The sequence below is a fragment of the Geospiza fortis genome, unplaced genomic scaffold (assembly GCF_000277835.1).
Source record: "Geospiza fortis unplaced genomic scaffold, GeoFor_1.0 scaffold41, whole genome shotgun sequence".
NCBI classification, from domain to species: Eukaryota; Metazoa; Chordata; class Aves; order Passeriformes; family Thraupidae; genus Geospiza; species Geospiza fortis.
Genome location: NW_005054299.1, coordinates 12,387,777 through 12,407,623, shown reverse-complemented (window position 1 = coordinate 12,407,623; position 19,847 = coordinate 12,387,777). Strand labels below are relative to the sequence as shown.

General features: G+C 41.9%; 1 protein-coding gene across 1 annotated transcript in view; it reads right to left on the bottom strand.

Moving 5' to 3' along the window:
- Positions 1–369: 369 nt before the first annotated feature.
- Positions 370–19,847, bottom strand: part of LOC115948245 — a 49,577-nt gene continuing 30,099 nt past the window's right edge. The window contains exon 5 of the mRNA XM_031059685.1: positions 370–400. Within this exon, the coding sequence (XP_030915545.1) occupies positions 376–400 (25 nt within the window). The 3' untranslated portion in view covers positions 370–375. The remainder of the gene's footprint in view (positions 401–19,847) is intronic.

Below are 19,847 nucleotides of genomic sequence, written 5' to 3'. Positions count from 1 at the left end.
GTAGGGCACAAGTGAGGCATGCAGTCTCCTATATCTGCCTGCAGAAACATCATTCCTCTTGCCCAGACCTGGAAAATGAAGTAACAATGCTTGTTTTCAGAAAAACCCAGCTTATATCTTATTGTGATGCAGCACACATGGAGCCCAAAATGTCTCCTTAAATAGGTATTTTATTTTCAAAATTTCATGGGGAAATTGATTTTGGCTTTCAAGCAGCAAAGAACTAGAGGTGTAACCTAGGGCATTATGGAGTTGGCATGCCTGGTTACTGACAGAGGAGACCAATAATTGTATTTTTGTGTAAACTTCTTTTAGTGAACATAAGAATATCTGGTCTGGCTTTACCTGAGCTCTCTCTAGCCAGTTTCTTCTAATTTAACCAGAGGAGAGGTTGCTGCTACTGTCAAAGATAAAGAATATAGAAAAGGTGATAGTTAACAGGCAGACATGTTTCATCACTATGAGACTATCACTGTGCCCACAAAATTTCCTTCCCACCTCCAACAGAAATATAGTTTTCAGAAAAGATCAAACCCAGAACACACTCTAAATCTCACAGGCAATGATTTGTAAACCAAGTGACCACATTTTTGGGGTGCAGTGCTCCTCTGCCTGAACAAAGGGATAGAGGGGAAGGTGAGGAGTACAATATGAACACCTCCCATCTCAGAACTTTATGGGGTCTCTCTGATTCCTCCTCATGGTAGTGGGAAGCCCTCCCTGAATAGAGCAGCCCATGAGCAGCCTTGGCCAGCACCAGCTGAACTACATTGTCACCTAACAACCCTAACAATTGTATCATAACCTTCTGAAAATCTCTCACTCTTTGCCCTGGCCCAGTCAACACTCAGGGAAATACAATTTAATTAACCCTTTGTCATGAAGACTCCATTCAAGTACCCCATCCAGGTAAGCACTAATGTTGGCTCAGTTGTGTTGCCTCAGTTTCTCTTGTCAGTCTTCTTTTTTTCCCTTCTGCCTTCGGTAAGCTCTTTAGATTCAAGCACCAACCTCAGGCCAGTTTTTTATTTCAAAGCTGGATTACTGCCTTAACTCCCTCTTCCCATTTTCTACCACTTAGTTCAATGGTCTCTGACTGTGAGGATGTAACACAGCAACAAAGGACCAGGAAAAAAGGCAAGAGATTAAAGTATAAATGGATCTAAATACTTAATAGCTGGAAGGAAGAAAAGTGTGACCTACCTTAATCACAAACAAAGTGGTGACAATAGGCTTCAGCTGGATGTGTACCTAATTGTTTATTTATTTGGTTAGTTATATATTTATTTAAGGCAGCAGGTATCAAGAAAACATACTTGAAAAGGTTTCATTCAAATGCGGCTTCAGACAGTTTTCTGTCATTTGGAAACAATCAAGGCATCATTCAAGGAAAAAAAAATATAAAATCAGCTTTATGAAGACTAGCCCACCAGACAAGGCTGTCAAGAATTGCAGATTGAACTCACTGTGTGTAAATTACATAGATTTAAATACACCACGAGGATCTTTGTTGGCAATTCTTGAAACTTATCCACATGCCTTTAAAACTGTGTCTTGAAGCTCCAGGCTCTGGAGTCAAGAGATTATATAAGTCTCAGCTTCCATCACAAAATAACACTGAATGTCAACAAGGTTCATATATCAATAAAGAACTTCCCTACTTTCATCAATCTCTTTCTGACTTATGATTTTTGAGGGTAAAGTTACGGGGATGGTGTACCAACTTGTCTTTTGAGTTGCTGGAGTGAGCAGTGCAGTACACATGGGGCTGCTGTAAATGTGCAGATCTCTCAAGGCTGTTGGCTGCATCCTCTACTCTCACTCCAGTTGCACTGGGAGAAGGGACAGAAGATTTGAATGGCCAGTGCAAACACCTAGACTTGTGCCACCTCCTGCCTTGTGGGAGATCTGGGAGGAAGACTTGTTCTGCTGAGACTTCTTGGCCTGCCCCAAAAAGAGTGTGCCTCTGGGGTCCCTCAGACTGAAGCAATGAGCAGCTGAGAGTGATACGTGGATTGCTTCAACCTATACCTTATTTGCTCCCCTCCTCTGAAGCACTGCAGCTTGACTCATCACTGTAACTCATCTCAGTAGCCTCTTGAGCTCTGAGCTGGATTGGGTTTCCTTTAACAAATCAGCCTTCTAGCCCCCATTTTAACATTAATTGATTGGAGATGCTTTTAACTGTTCCTTCTGGGTGTATTAATTTTTTACAGATTGAATTTGGTTTGATGAGGCAGGAAACCTGAAACTATTCCTGGCATCTCCTGCATACTCAGAATAACCACTCTAATGCATTCAGAGAAGCACACAGCAACAGGGGGGTAACAGAACAGGGCTGGGGACAGGGGTCCAGAAGAAGTGGGGTAGGGTGAGCCTAGGTAGTCACCTATCCATTTCTAAAATATATCAGTAAGTGATTGCTTACCCATTTAATCTTTTATATTAAACACTCTTTTCCCAGCAATGCAGGCATTTTGATCAGGCTGGGCTGCTGACATTAACAGATATTAAATATACTCAGGAGAAATATGATCAAATGTTTGAAGTGTCTAGTAAATGTGCTGTTAGCTGCCCTCTCAGGGAGGCTTAGTGCAAGCTATTGTGTTTTGCTGAGCAAGAGAAAGGCTGGAATATTAGACAAGGAATCCAAAGGCAATTTTATCAGCAGTGTTATGCAGCCCTGGAACACATTGCTTTTCTATTGGAAGCTTTTCGGTTACAGCCATCAAATTACTTGCTATTCTTGAACATTGAAATGCCATTTTGCATTTTAAACCCTCCAAGCTGGCATGTGTAAAGGATTACTGTGCTCAGCAGCAATACCTCCTTCTTCTGCCACTGTGGTGAGGCTCTGGACAGGGTCAGGCTTTGATGCCCTGTTAAACCAGACAAAGGTTCCATCCTTCCTGCTCACCCAGATAGGAGTGGGAGAAACATTTGGCCAAATTCCTCTCTCACATAGCCCTACTCAGGTCAATGTTTAGCCTGTAGATGAAGTTTACTGATTCTATTCCTAGCAAGGTACCCTGAATCACCAAATAAGCTTTGTCCATCTCAGAGAGTGTTTGTTTCTTCCCACAAGATTTTCTATCCTTTTATTTACAGAGATGCAGTACCAGCAAACCCCAACATTACAGCTCAACTGTTCTGCTCCTGGAGCAGAGAAAATAACAGATGAGAAGATAATTTCCAGAAGAGAAAGAGGGTTGGCCACACCAGAAGTTATATAAAAGAACATCAGGAAAATAGACTGGAAGAAGATCCTCCCTGAAAAATATATCTCTGTCTATTTTTCCTCTGTTTTTCAGCTTTTGGTTTCATAAGAAGGAGCTTGAGGCTGCTCCTTCCTCTTGGCACAGGAGGGATGCTATGAGACCTCTGTAGGGTGGGCAATGTAAACACTCCCTTGCAGAGGTTTTCTCATCCTTAAATCAGCATCTCTGTCCTGCAGGATTCTTCCACAGGGTGATAAAAAGGAAACCAAGTAAAAGTGAAAAGCCACTTTTTTTGGTAAAAGGCCATGTTTCCCTTAGGGAAAAATGGCTGTAACATTTACAGAAGAAATTCCATTTATTACTAAGTTACATAGATTAGTGACATGCACAGTATTTTTGGAAAGCATCCTCATTCCGTTAAAACTTTCCAGTATATCCAAATAATACATATACAGCCATGTATATCCAAATAATACATATACAGCCCCTGGATGCAGTCCTTCAAAATGCTCCTCTCCAGCCAAAAGCTGAATTCAGCTAAACAGAAGGACCAGCTTTTATTTTGTATGAAAGAATCCAAATACCATTCGTGTTGTATACATCCACATCTTACCTGAGGTGGTCAGTCCCAGCAGCAGCCTGAAGTCTAGGACATACCTAAGACCCAGGAGTCCACATCCAGAGCACCCATATAGATTATTTGAATTCATCTTAAATTGAGTCCTGTCTACCTTTCCAAGAGGCAATGTTAGTGCCTTGTGAGGACTTGGACCATCTCATCTGTCTAATCAATTATGTGATGCTGCTCCAGGGCACAAGTGAGGACAGCAGAGCCAAGCATCATGGGATCCCTGCACCCACACAGTCTTCAGCACATGTACATGTTCCTCTAGCACCTGTACATGTTCCTTTTCTCCCTCCTCCCCACAGCCTGGGCTGAATAGCTGAATTAGCCCAGAAGCAGCCCAAGGCAGTGATTCAACAGGCTAAACAGGTAGTGCAGTTGGTTTCATTCTGGGCATTGAGATTAATCATTAGTCAGTCATGATGGTCAACAAGGAGCTGGGCAGGACACTACAGAGGATTTTAACCCAGTGTTCAAACATCAGCAGGTGCTGGCTTTGGTGAAGCAATGGTCTCATTGAGAAAAGCAAGTCCTGGGCCCTCCTGGTTTTTAGAGCAGCATGCTTATTTTAAATTCAAACCTGCTGTCTTTTTCTGCTCTTTTTCTATTGCTAAAAATGGTTTTATGTCAGATCTTGATGGATATGAATTGTCTGCCATATGTTGTTTCCTTTCCTGACTGTTATCTCCATATGTCAAGTGTACTTGGATCTGATGATCTCCATACAAATGATAACAAAACAAACAGACAAGGAGAGGCCAGACTACAGGGGAAACAGAATCTCTACCAGAGAACTGAAATACCAGCAGACAGCCTTTCTACAGGAGACTGTACTGTTTACATGCTGTCACTCAAAAGCAGTGACTCCTTCTAGGCACTCTCACACATTACTTGCTCTGTGCTAAGACAGGATGTGTTCAAGGGGAAATTCCCTGGGGATCCACCACCAAGCTTAGGATATACAGAGTAGTGAGAGACATAATAAATAAGGTTTGTTTTGCCTCCAGCATAACTAGTGCCAGGCTTTTAGAATTTGGGGGTTTTTTCCTGATAAATTTGGTAAATTATCAGGAGTGCCTCAAGTGACTTAAATTTACCAAATATTTGGTCTCTTAAGTCCCTTAGACACTTAAGAAAAATGGATCTCTTCTCTCTTAGTCACTTCTTTTCTCCTTTATTTTCTTCTTACCATATTGCCATTTTTGGAGTGTCTTTGAGACTTCTCCCACTCTCCAAGACAGTGAACAGCAAGGCATATTTAGAAAACAGAGGATCATAATAAAAGATAGTGTAAGTTTGGAATCCTACCATGATGTCCCTAATTACTTTTTCCCTAATGGTCCCAGTTTTGCTTTCCTAGAACAGACACAGGAATTGCTGCTCATCCTTCAGGCTGTTCCCCCCTGCAATGGGCATCTGTGAACATGGGAGTACTTGGCCTGGCCAAAGTCTCCTTGTCATGTCTATTGAAGAGAAGACAGGATATTCCAGGGAGACTGGTGACCTTGAGGACAGGTGAAGCCTTGGTCCACAGTGCTTTCCTCTCCTTTCTGTGATGGCAACTTCCTCTAAGGCAACACAGATCCAGAGCCACATTGTGCAGCCCCTGTGTCCATATTGCATCACTGTAAATGAATCATCTTTCCAATGGGAAGCGTACCTGTAGCCCTGCCTCCTTCCTTCTGTGCACAGACTTTCCTGACACAATGCCTTTCTTCCTGGCTAAATCCACAAAGAATGAAATTGTTCTTTACAGGCCAAGGTAAATTTGTGCAGCTCCTGAGAAAGAACCCACCAGCAATGTAAAAGTTAAAAACCATATTTCAGGTATGATAGCTTTTGACTTCCTCAAGGTCTACATCTCTGAATACTTCTTTTCTTTCTTTCTTTCTTCCCCTCACAGTTATTGCCTTGCTGAGCTGCTCAAGAAGGGAAGCACAGTGTTGGAATAGAGATCTTTCCAAGGTTAGAGAAGACACCTTTCACTTTAACGAATGACAGTCTCCATCTGGTTAGCATCCCTCTCATGTGTCTGTAACAGATACAGGCAGAATTGATTATCTTTACTTCAGGCCTACTAATTAAAGCCCTGCTCTGATGTAATGGTATCACTAAAATTTCCACTTAGGTCATCTGTGTTTTTCTGTGGATCCTGTTTTTTTTTTTTCTTCAAGACAGATGCGATTATATTTAAGGGAGTGAATTTTTTAAGGGAGACCAGATAGCAAAGAAACTAAAGGAGATAATGAGTCCAAACAATCAACACAAAGGAGTTTTATTCTAGGAGACCTAGAATAATTCAGGTTTGAAGGGATTTTAGGAATCCATCTAAACACAGCACAAGCTCAAAATAATCTTCAAAAGCAGTCAGGTTGCTGAGGGCCCTGTCCAAAAGTTTTGAAAAGGATTGGTGATGCCAGCCTCACTGGAGACATGTTCCAGTGCTGAATTGCACAACTTACAGGCTAATACAACAAGCAAATAAAGGAGTTTGTGGCTGGTATCTGTCTTGAGCTACCCTTTCAAGGCAAAACATGGAAAGCAGACTGCTTTGTGGCTGCTATTTGCTTGGGACTCAGCATCTACCCAAGAAAACTTTAAGGGCCAGAAGAGGAGCTGGTAAATTGCTGTTTCAAACTTTCATTTACCTACAAAGCACGTCAAGGATGCTAACTCCTTGGGAAGTGGAACTCAGCCTGTGCAGCCTTGGTGAGCAGAGAGGAGGAAAAAACGGTCCGTAGCAATTTGCCTTGAAGAGCTGTTCTTGTGAGCCTAGCACTTCCCAGGGCATCCCTCATCAGAGGGCTGGCCACACTGCTCTTCAAAACCAAGAGGGTTCAGGGACTCACTTATCACTCATCATGCTACCAATGTTAGCCTTACAGTGTTACACAGACCTATTTTGCTGGATAACATGGCTGCAGCAAATTTCCTTCCATCTGTCCCATAATCTTTTCCAGGACTTCACTGAGAGATCCATATCCACAGTACACTCAAGGGGGCAGTCACAGAGGGTACAGGCAGAAATGAGCAGTAATGAGCAATCCAGGTCAGAAGAACAACAAACCAGGTCGTGCCAGCTTCAGTGCCAAAGTGGATGCATCAAAACTGTGCTCCGAGTGCTGAGACACTGCTGAAGAGATCTCACTGGAATGAGTGCTGATGCTTGTGCGAGCAGTCAGGCGCATGAAACAGACTGAACCCTTCAGAAAATGCCTCTTTCTAAAACTCAGGTTGCCACTTGCTAGTTTGAGTGTAGTTAACACAGGTTAGAAGTTCCCTGTAGCTCCTGGGTGAATCCCTCACTTCACAAACCTTATCACCATCTGCTCTTGTGACCATGGTGATCCCTCAGACCTTTCTCGTTGAAGGAAAGGAGATTGCAGCAGACCTTTGAATAGTCAGGGAAAGCTGAGATGTTTCTAAGTAGTTTCAATACACATGTAGATTATTTGTCAAATTTACTAACACCTAAGATAAAAAGCTTTCTGTTAGCTCAGCCAATACTAAGCAGACTTGTTGGGTTGGCTGTCTTCTACTTTATGTTGTTCCTACTTGTGTATTTAGAATATTTAGAAAAAAAAAAGTTGATCCAAACAGAGTGAATAGACAGTACAACATGCTTGCACACACTGCAGTTTTTCTTTGAGTAATTCTTGAACAACCTCTCAAGTCTGAGATTTCAGTATTTAGCAGTACAGTTCACACTTGTTAAAATTCAAATCTTCTGGGCCACTTGCTCATAAGCCACAGAAGTATGCTTCTTGGAAGTGCAATATAAGTAAAGAAATAAGAGACATAATTCAATTTAAATACATAATTCAATTTAAATTCAAGAAAAATGACCCTGGCTAATTTTTCTTACCCATTCAGTTTTCCAGGATTCTGGCCTTGTGACTGTGCTTTGACAGGTGCTCTGAAAGCAACAACCAGTTAAGCAAAAAGCATTGGGATATGGGAAGGGCTGGAGACCAGGAGGGATCACTTTGAGTGGGCTGTGACCACCCCAGCACTAGGGCTGAAAGAAAGCAACCATTTCAGACCTTCCTTCACCACAGCCCCAGTTATCAGAAGTCTGTCTGTCTATAAGGATTTACATAGTAAATAACTCCTAGTTTTGTCTCTGACCATTAAGTACCACTGTTATTGCCCTTGGGGAGCGCTTAATGTCTCTATCTATTTTAATTTCATATCATTTTGCACCGGTTCTTTAGAAATGCAATTTCATGCATTGCTTTGTTTCAGTCAATACCATCTAGACAAATTGAAGTCACTACATAAACAAGCTCCTTAAAGGTAATAATGCCCTGCGATGAAAAGAAAATATTTGACTGCTTCATATGCTTGAGCAGGAAGGAATTGAAAGGACCACTACCAACATCAGACAACCTCAGCATTTAGTTTTATATTTCAAGAATTTGATTATGTTTTGTTGTCAGACTCTTGCATCTCAATTCAGTACTGTTTTTGCCAATACACATTGCACTTCAAAGCTGCTGGTGTAATTGCTTCTGTTTAGATGGTGCCCTTTAATCAACACAAGGCCTTGCACTACAGACAGCATATGTGGGACTCCTAGAAAGCCTTGCCAAGCCAGAACATTCACAGGCTCTAAAAAAACCAGGCCTCTCTGTGAGTGGGAAATAATAGAAATCATAAAGCTTCCCTAATTAGTGCATTCAGTTTTGGTGCCATCTAAAGACTGAAGCATGTAAGTCTCCATGTTTAAAATTAATTCTACAAGGCAGAGAGGAATCACTGTAGTGCACAAGCAGAACCAGGAAAGATGAGAGAGGAGGAAATGGAACAGCAAAACGACCGTGGCACTAATGATTATGGCTAATAACAAGATGTTGCAAGAGCTAAATTGTCCAGAGAGAGAGAGACAGAATATTTGTGTGTGTGTGTGTGTGTGTGTGTGTGTGTGTGTGTGTGTGTGTGTGTGTGTGTGTGAGTGAGAGCATGGGGCTAGAATCAAAAGAGTTAACTCCCAAATCTCAGGGGACTTGAGCAAGTTTTTTAATATAAATAACTTAAATGAAGTTTGCCTTATAGTCTATTTATTCATTGCAAAACGACTGTTCACGGGTTTGAGATCTTTTTTCTGAAATTAATTCACCATTTGAAATTGGATCTGAAAACCTGTTAATTAATTCAAGTGATCTACAGTTCATTCACAAGGTGTTTTTGGAAAAATTCAGTACCTAAAATTGCCCTGGTTTTGTATAGATCTCTAGATAGATTAATATGCTTCTCTATCCCTAGCTGCTGTGCCTCACTAATTGCTAACACTGGTTTTCAAAGGCAGAATCTATTGCAAATTTAAAATTCACTGTCTGAAAAAAAATCACACACCAGCTAAAATTCATGGTAAAATGTAAAGGATGAAATTTTTCCCTTTTCTGAAATTTCTGTGAGCACATATGTTCCTGAGAACTCTGGCCTCCAGCTTCCCTTAGGAGAACATGGAAGGGGCAATGATAACAACGTCCCAAAACAACAAAGTGCTTGCAAACATCACAGCAAAGGATCAGAGGAATCAACTTGTGGGAAAAGCAGCAGTTTGAGCCTACATCTCTTGACATGAGACACATTTCAGAGAGATGTTTTGCATAAATTGAAGAGTTATCCCAAGCAAGGACAATCCCAGCAAATTCATTTGAAATCACAAATGTTGATGGCTAGTTAATGAAAGGAATCCCTGAAATTTTTGATATTTCTATAGTGTTAATGAGTGGAAGTATCCTGAGTTTAGGTGGTACCTTTCTTTGCACAAATGAAGGATGGGCACATCCCATCCTGCTAAAGCAGTACATCTCTAAATCCCCCAATATTTGGGATAATTACAACAACACAGATACTACAGCACATGAATGCAGCTGCTGTTGTTTAATTTTATTAAGTTACATCTAAGGAGGAAAAAGTAACTTCCTGCATGTATTTGAAGGTCAGAGTTGAAAAAGGGCAGTGTAAATGGTACCTAAATATAGCAACATGTCTGTATGGTGCTAAGTAAGTTAGGGGATCTGACTGCAACACAGTGAGGATTCACACATGCCGTACATCTTAAATACATTACAGGTGAGTTCCCTGATTCAGCTGCTCAGATGGACATAAAATGTGAAGTATAATTTTAAAAAAGAGTTTCTAACAGTGCAATCTACCAATCCAAGGGACAGAATTGCCAGAAAATGGGTAGAACTCACAATTTTGAGATACAGACATTCAGTTTGATAGCTGCTCTGTCCAGAGGCAGCTAGAGGGAAGGTGATTTGGTCTTTTCCATGTATAGCTATGATTTTCTAGCAGGCAGCGTTAGGGGAAAAAAGAAACTTCTGTTTTCCTGAGAGTAAAATAATCCACTCTTTCAAATTCATTTCTATGACAACATCGATGACTCCAAGAGAATGAGACAGCGTGTCCTCCACTCCACTTTGTGCCCCTTCTTCAGACAACTCTTCCCCTGCTCGGCACCTCTTTCTGGAACTTATTGCTTCCTTGTCAATGGCAAACCTACATCCATCACTGCCGCTGTAGGTTATGGCATCAGGCTAGACTCCAAAATCCATGGAGGCAGGACTGACAACAGGCAATAATTTAAATTAATTGAGATTTCCCTCCTCATTTGGAAACAACTCAGGGAAAACATAAACCTTGTCATGTTTGAAAGACGGCTTAATACTACACTCCTGAATGAGATATGACTGAGCCTTAATCCCACTGAGTGAAACTTGACCTGTTTGTATTAGAGGTTTATAATTATTATCTCTGGTATTTCTCCCACTCTAAATCCTATGAGCATCATTTACATGGAATTTTTAAATGGCAAAGCAAAATCCATTTGGAGAGACATTTTCTCATTTTAATAACATTTTCACACACATCAACTAAGTCAGTCACTGTTGCAAGATCAGTCTCTGCAGTGATCAAAATTAAATGCCAGCTGATCTCCTGGGAGGCTACAGACTGAGCCCAGCACAGCAAGATGCTGTGGTAGGTACTGATGCTCTCAGTGAATCCCATGACTACTTATTCATGTCTTTAGCAATAATTAAACACCATGTTCTTACAGAAATCACAGGATCCTAGTCCAGCAATTTTTCCTGAGGAAGTTTCTTTATACTCTGAGACCAGACTTCAAAACACCTCACAAAGTGCCTAGTTAGAACATCCCTCCACTGTGGATCAGGTGAAGAAGTGGCCCTGAAGTTAACACAGGAGCTTAGAGGCAAAGACTGGAGGAAGATGATTCCTGTCAGGAACTCAAGAAGTAGATGTCAGTTTTAGGCTTTGCTCTTGTTTGGACAAATTCAATTATAAAGCTTCTGTTTTTCAAGAAGGAGCAGAATGTAACTTCCCTTTTTTCTCCTCCCCATAGAACAGGTCTCTCCCTGTCTCTGCTGTAAGGAGCTGAAAGGAGAACTAGGAAGACCAGAGTGCAACCTCCCTAAGTCATGTTCAGCACTGCCTGGCTTAACCAGAGCTGGCCTGGGTTCATCCAAAAGAAACACTGGGGACTCTTAGCACCAGCTGTGTCTTTTTACAGGTAAGATCCTTCTTCCTAAATTCTGTGATCACATATACATGCTCATTTCCTAAGGATGATAGCCCACAACATCCAAAACAAATCAGGATCCTGTGCCATCAAAGACCTATGGATTTGAATTAACAGACAGTATATACATGTTCTTCTAAGGACACCAGAGTGAAACAACCTCACTTCCAGAGGCAGGAAATACTCTCATGTCAGGGGTTCTTCCACAGTTACTTCCTTCTGTCATCCCCCAAGAATATCTGTCTTCTTAATAACCTGAGCCCCTACACCTCTATAACAGAGAGCATTCGCTGTGAGAATAATCCTGAAGGGAGGGACACCCAGAATTTTTACAGGACTAGAAACCATTTCAGAGAAAAATAAAACAAACAAAACCCAAATGTACAATATCACTGTATAATAAAAGGCCTTTCATTCTCTCTGAGGTACGAAATGGATCAGAGGTCATGCAAGCGTTTTAATTGTGAGTGCATGCAGAATCCTTTGTTGTTCTTTATGTGCTGCAGTTAGAGGTGGTCACAGGACACCCAAAAATTATTGAGGATGCAAACTGGCACTGTTGTAGTTCCTACTTGGGCTCAGATTTTGAAAAAATAAATTTTGTTTGCAGGTTGCAAATGAACAAGGTCACAGGAAATGCTGTTTTATACCTAGTAGCTTTCTAAATTCATGCCATTTTTGTTGCGTGGGGATTGTGCTCAGCCTCAGTAATCCTGTCTTCAGACAAGAGGCAGAAGACCTAAGGAAATGTGCTACCATATTTAAGCATTTGCTAGTAACATTCTGTGATTGCAACTATTATAGCATCTGAGCTAGTCTTGCTTTGCACCTTGCACAAGGCATTCATGCTTGAACAAAGAACATACAAAATGCTACTCTTTGGATTTGGCAGCATGTTATAGGCATTTGGCACAAGCATAAATTTCAGTGTAAAGTGCAAGGCAACAAAGAATCCAATCTCATTCACTCCACAAAGAAAAGAGGAAAAAAAAAGAAGAGTATTTTGCACTTACCTAATGATAAAATTTGCCAGGGCTGAAGAGCCCTTTTTCTTTTTTTTTAAACGTTCCTATCAGCCTTGCTTTTAAAATGGAAAGAATGGTAGCTGAAGGCAACTAATAGCTTACAGGGTCAATCTCAGCAGTGGGATTTGAATGAGGAGATGAAAGAAGTCTAAAGGGAATGAAATCCCCAGACACAGAACTATGATCCTTTTGGGAATCGTTCCCGTAAGGCCACTTAGCAACAGGCCACCATCCAAGCACAACACCCCTGAGAGCAGAAGAAAAAGTTTTTTCTTTGTATCTTGCCCTCTCTGTTGGAAATACTGTTTTCAGCTTATTCCCTGGGGAGTCAGAGGCTCATCAGGAAGAAATAAAGCTGGCCGGTCTGGGAGTGATTGTGTCTCATGTTCTGCAAAGGCACACATTTCTCTTATCCCCAGGAAGAAAATTGCCTCATTTTATATTCAGATTCAAATGTACTGAAATTATAAGCAGTAGAATAATTACGTTCAACATGACACACCAGACCTGACCTTAATAAGACAGCCTGGTTTCCTTAGCTCTTATGGGACTGACTCCTTCCATTTGTAGACCTGGGGATCTTTTCCACATTCTCCCTCCAGTAAAAATAAGTTATGTGCTGCTTGCATCATGTCCATGTGTGACCCAGGGGCTAAAGCAGTAACTCATTCAGTTCTGCTGTGTCTGAATGGTGGCTTGGCCAGTGCCACTAACAGAGGTACAAAGAAGGTAAACATTTACTTAGAGAGAGTAATAGACACAGCTGTGGAGTTATTTTTAACCCTTATTAGTTTGGTACTGAATTTTAGCAATGCTAGAAGAAACAGTGACACAATGAATTGGCTCCACTGGAATAAGAACATACCTCTTTCGCAAAGGTATTTGGTATCAAAACCTGTCACAGACCAAAATCTACCAGCTTCTTCACTTCTGACCGCCAGGTCACATTGGTATTCCAGTGCTAGCCCCACACATCTCTGCCAGTGCTGCTCAGCCATGACCCACAGGCCCTACTATTGTAGCATTGAGCAGCCCACACTATGCAGACAACTCATTTTTCTGATGGAATAGGTGTAACACAAAACCATCACACCCGTTGGAATGGCTCACCTTGTTTGGAAACTTCCCTGTACTTAGGAAATGGAAAGCTGCAGGATGGGAGGGAGTAGGAGGAACAGCTCTGTCCGGGACATATCCTTTGGAACCTGCAGATGTGGTTTTTAATCCCTCTTTTCCTTGGGGATCAGTTAATCAAAAGTACATAAGAGATGAAAATCAACACATCAGCTTTCTCCTCAGTAACAAGAGCAGCTGGAGAGAAATGTGTGGATATAACTTACATCTAATGACTATGTGCCAATTCTACTCCCCGGAGAAGTGCATACATGAAAATTTGGTTACGAGCTTGCCCCCACCCTCCCATCCCCCTTTCCATGATAAACAAGGAATTAAGGTTTTTGCAACTAAATATCAGAAAACAGGTTATTAAAGTGCTTTCTTCTGGTCTGGAATTCATGCAAACATTGCTTATTACCAGTTCAGCCTTCCATATAATTTCAGATTTCTTCAAACCAAAGGCATGAGACATGCCTTAAAACCCTGAATTGTTACTTGCTAGGTGTAGAAGGAGGCACTCCAGCATTTCCTTGACAGGGATGCTGGAAGTATAGCACTGCAAATGCTTGAAAGTTGTTCAGAGGCGGTGGGTATAGATGTTGTAGAGTATGAGGAAATACAAAAAGAACTGACTTGTGTCTTTATTGGGAAATTGCATATATATGCATCAGACCAGGAGACTTGGAGAAAGTATGTCTGTCTTATTTTCCCAAGTCTGTCCTTGGTATTTATTCTAGGTGATGGTGGAAAAAACACTTTTCTTCTCAGTACATCCATCTCTCCAGCCATAGTATGAGAACAATACTACTGACCTTACTGAGGAGCTGAGGAGACTGGGAGAGCTGAATTCACTCACGTGCAGAATGCTTCACGATTTGCATCACAGATCATGGGTTAGAATGAACAGTGTCATTGTCCTGGTGCAACCCCAATGCAGCTGATTTTGAGCCTCTCATATTTCAGTGTTAAAGCAAGGAAAGCGAAAGTCAGTCTTGCTTTAACCAGCCTTGAGCAAACTGCCTGCACTTTCTGATGTACGCACCTTGGAAAAGGATGACCTGGCACACTGTAGCCCTTGTGTCAAGGACAAGCACACAACATGAGGCTGCCTCTGCAACGGTGACAGGCCATACCACCTCTTGCATAAAGCCCCATCCCACCCAGTTCAGTGAGCTCTACAAAACAAGCTACAAACAAAAACAGAGGCTACAAGAGAACCCAAAACCTCTGTTGTACCTTTGTCCTCCAGAGCTTCCCTGGCAGAAGTTCCTCCATGCCTATGATCTGCCTTGGAGAGCCTGGCAGGACAGCAGGAGCCTCATGGCAGTTTGTCATTCAGCGTTGCAGGTCAGGGACTTGTGTTCCCTTCCCTATAGAAAGCCTCTGACAGTAATTTTCCAAGCTATAGTGTATTCTTTGTCTCCGAGGAAGATCCATAATCTGAAGCTGGAGAGGGTCTCTTGCACGGCAGGAACTGGTCAGTGCCCTGCTGCTTTCCAATGAATGCTTCCCAATGATTTTGCGCCTTGTCCTATTTTGCATGGCCTCAGCATTTATAGTCTGTAGCCTCCTGTACACCCTGCTCTTTGCAGTGCCACCATGAAAATGTCTGTATAAATGTGAATTTCAATAGCCATTATACTCCCAGCAACAGCAATTGCGTTCAGTGCCTCAGAGCCTGCTAATCTGCAGTAGTCATGAGGTTACTTATCTCCTGCTCTTTTCAAATACCTCGGCAGTGGATACAAAAGAGAAATGGCAGGAGCTATTCTTCTCTGGAGTCTGAGAGGGTTTTTTTTTTCCTCTTTTCTCTCTCTCTCTTTTATTTTCTTTTTTTTTTAATGCTGTACTGTTGCTACATTACCAAGCATCACATTCAAAATCCAATGGCAAAGTTTGCAGTTTGCAAGAGAGAGAAGAGATGAAAATCTCCCAAATTTCTGCTAGTGTAAAGCTCTCAGCCCACAAGAGCAGCAAGCTGCAGGTTCCAGAGTGCTTAGCTGTCTGTTAGCTAATTAAAGCACTGTGATCTGAGAGCTTTGAAAGATTTAGTTCAGATCCTCCTTGGGGTCATTTTTAGCTCCACCACCTATTTGCTGATGAATCCTCAGCTCCAGGTGCTGAGCTACAAAAGGATGCTTGGAGAGGGGTGCTTGTAGCCATGGACTTAGGCATTGTTAAAAGGCAAAGATGTGGCTCCACAGAGACTTCTAGTGAGAATAACGAGAGTTTAAAATGTGCAAAGAAAATAAATTATGAAGAACAATTATAATTTTGATTGGATTTAGAATGCTGTTGCTACGCCTCTTATGGTGAAGAATTTGGGTTGCTGGTTCACCAAATGTCTATCACTGCTGACATCCAAAGTTGAAGCCATTTCAGCAACTAAAAACTCTCCCTGAGACCCAGTCCTCATCCTTTGTTACATCCCTAGATGGAGTGTCACAGAGTAATAGAACACAGGGAGATCTCACTGTGTGGCCAACTGTGACTAAAAGCCACAAAAAAAATCATTGAGGCACAAGCTCCATTATTAACCAGCTAGGTTGGACACACTGTTTAATAGAAACTGAGGAAAATTTTCTAATGCAGGATGAAGTGTCCCAGACAAGATCAGAGGTCTGCCTGGTGGAAATCCAGCTGTGGAGCTGAGTCTACAAAAACAAAAGAAGGTAACTGGACTTGCACTTCCAAGCATGCCTGAGCAGAGCTAGGTGCTGCAAATGAAGAATAGAGCCAACTAAGCCAGGACACAGAGTATAGCAGATGTGAAGGAATGAGGAGGATGCTGAAGGTGCCTAGCAAAGAGCCCTAAAAGATGGGGATGATCTGGTTCTCATGAGGAGATGGTAAAAATTTATTTTCTGCTAATAGAAATTAAGAAACTTAACAGTTCTTTCAGTTCAACTTTAATAATTTGGTAAACAAGAGACCCTTAGTCAGTGCACAATAATGAAATCTTTGTATTTGTTGTCCATCGCTCAGGCTTTGGAACAAAAGGATAGAACAGGATTTTTTTTTTCTATCCTGCTTCCTAGGGTCCCAGAAAATTCAGTAAAGGATAATGTTAAGCTCTTTGGAAGGTATCTTTATTTCCTACTGGGTTTCTGCAGGCAGAGTCATATATAAAAATAAACAAGACAAGGCAAAATAAAATCAAAGAACAAGGCCTGGCAGTCTAAGATAAACTATGCTCCTTTTGTTATTGATCACCTGAACCCTGTGCTTTCATTCCTAGTCAAATTGGAGAGAGAAAGAACTTAAGGATTTCAGAGAAAATAAGCCAAATATGGTATACCTGAAAATATCTCCAAAAATATCTCAAAAATATCGCAAAAGCCATGGGCCAGGAGCAGACAAATGAAGTTGAATTAAAATCTGGCTTTTTTTCTCTCCTCTTCCACTCCCTCAGTGAACTGAAAAGCTTCTGCCATCATCTGCTTGTAGAAAGGCAAAGGCTTCAGGCACCTGTCTTTTTGTGTGTCAGGATCATTGTAATTACATGAGCAACCACCAGTATAGTAAAGGAGTCCTTTTCTTCAGTGAGTCTGCCTGTTTGTCCAGCCTGGAAGGAATGTACTTTTGGTGTCTTTCCTTGTGCATCCTCACTCATGGCCTGCTGCAACTTGGCTGCTAGTAGCTTTTCCTGCCTCACAGGAATAGATAGGAAGGAGGAGGAAAGTAAATGAGACAGTGCCCAAGGTGCCTCCCAGAGTGATTAGGTTTGCCTTCTGAATTATTGCTGCCACAAGCTAATGAACAATTCCTCCCAGCTTTCTCTCACAAGGACAGAAAACTCTCTTGGTTTAACAGGATTTTCCACATGCCTGTTGTTGTGGGTAGAGGCTATGCAAGCCAGAAATGAGAAATTTTCACTGTTTGAGGCAGCTGCATAAAAGTAATAAAAAAAAAAAAAGGCTGTTATAGGAAACAGGAAATGCAATGAATGAGCTCAGATTTGCATTCAAACATTACCTCACACCTCAAAGGCAGAGAAATTTGAGGTGATCTTTTGCAGCATGATTCCTTGACATCTTCTGGACATTCAAGTGAATGAATACAATTTTGTGGTGTATGTGTGTGAGTATGTATATGTGGTATGAGTGTGGTATCAGTATTTATGTGCTGATTGTTTATGTGAATTCCGGCATGGGTGTGTGTACATACAGTCAGGGCTTACTTTTTGAGCTGGAGATGTTCAGCCTGGAGAGAAGGAGGCTCAGGGGTGACCTTACTGCTTTTACAATGACCTGGCAAGAGGTTGTAGAAAGGAGGGGGTCACCCTCTTCTCCCAGGTAACAAGTGACAGGATGAAACTGGCCTGAAGTTATACTAGGGAAGGTTCCGATTGGAAATGAAAAAAATTCTTCACTGAACAGGTTACCAAGCTTTGGAACAGGCTCTCCAGGGATGTCTTGGAGTCAGCATTCCTGGAAGTTTTTAAAGCCATGTTGATGTGGCACTTAGGGACATGGCTTAGTAGTGCATTTGGCAGTGTTGGGTTAATGGCTAGACTCAATGATCTTAAAGCTCTTTTCCCATCTAAATGATTCTATGGTTCTATGATTCTAAACCTATTTTCTGAAGTTTACTTAAGCAAATAATAATCCAGTTGTACTTACAGCACTTTGCAGCCAGAACACTTGGGGCACTGCAGAACAACAATAGAAATGCTTCAAAGCACAATACAAACACAGTATTAAAAACATCTTATAATTCAAATAAAGCATGCTGAGTTCCTGAGAGGCAAAGCCATGGAGATGTCAGAAGGGAATAAATATGTGGTTACAATGGTTTTGTTTCAAAGCACAGTGTAGAAAATGTGGTTTAGATAGATTTAGCAGAGGAGTGATGGTGGAGTGAGTTCGTTGTGCCAGAGCCCTCTCTGACAAAGACTGTGTAAAAGCTGAGCTGTGTCTGGTGCTGACACATGGTCAAATTAAGCTTGAAGGAAGCAAGCTCGGGTTATTGCAAGGATCAGCTCTGTAAAGGGCTTTCAATGAGCAGCATCAGCATGTGACAGTTGCTCTGCTTCAGAGGAAGTAGCCGTAGTGCTAAACACATAGCACTTGAAATTTAATCTTTGCCGTTTTCACCTACTAGTAGGGATTGAGGGAGTGACCTCCTAACCAGTGTGGGAGCCGTGTGAAGAAACAAGAAATGACACTGTGACCCCAGAGGTGAGGGCTGCTAAAAAAAAAGCAAAACCTGTTGTTCATACCTGTGGCCCATCCCAGGTACAAAATAAAATCCCCTACCCTCTTCTTTTATTACCCTGGGCCCTTACCTTCTCAGAGATTTACCCAGAGAAACACAGCTCAGCCCACTGGGAGCACCAGCTGCCCTGCTCAGCCGTCAAGGAGACCTGGCAAATGCCACTGGAGCCGTTGTTATTCCTCCCATGCAGTATCTCTGAACACAGCACAGAGATATAAAGGCAGCAGAAGTCTTGCAAACAAGAACCTCATGATTTGTTGAGAGCCTTCTCCAAGGCTAGTGTGACGCCACAGGAGCTGCATCTGGCGATAAGCGCCTGCCTCCAAGGCTACTGAAAGCTAAATAAGCCCGTGTTTGTTTGTTGTGCAGCAAGCAGAGCTCTAAGCTGGATGCTGCCCAGTGCTTTCCCCATGTAAATCGGGGAGTTCCTGCTCAGATGCCAAATGTTAGAGCTGCCTTTGAGTGCCTGACATTGATTTCAATGGAATACAATTGCTGAAGCTTGATTCTCACTGAACAAAATGAAAGACCCGAAGCAAAGTTGTGCCTGGTGGAGTCGAGTTTGGTGTAGCAAGAGAAAGGAGGAACACTGCCCTCTGGCTTTTCAGCTCTTTGGAATAGGCATTTTTCACGCCCAGGCTCCCATAGTATTCCAGGAAAAATGCCAGGAAACTCTCAAAGGAGTTTAGGGTCAGGGCTGAACCCTGCTGAGGGTGAGCATAGTGAACTAGAAATAGTGCTGGGAGGCAAGAGTACTGAAGAGGGAAAAAGTGGTAACTAGGAAAGCACCAACACTGCAGTGGAGCATGGATGTTCAATATCAGCTGGCTCAAGGAGGTACCAGGAGACCATGGATCATGTTGGCTGTCTCACTGTCGTTGCAGCAGAAGATCCCAAGCCCATCTTTCTGACTGTCTTGACAACTCTCTGCCAATGGCCCACCCTGTGAGAGACCTGAAGTAGTGTAAAAATAAACCCTGTACTTTAATATAATCCTACTGACATAAACACAATCACAAATTTCACATGCCAATTCAATCACAAATATGACATCCATATTTTCACTCTAATTTAAAGAACATTGAATGATC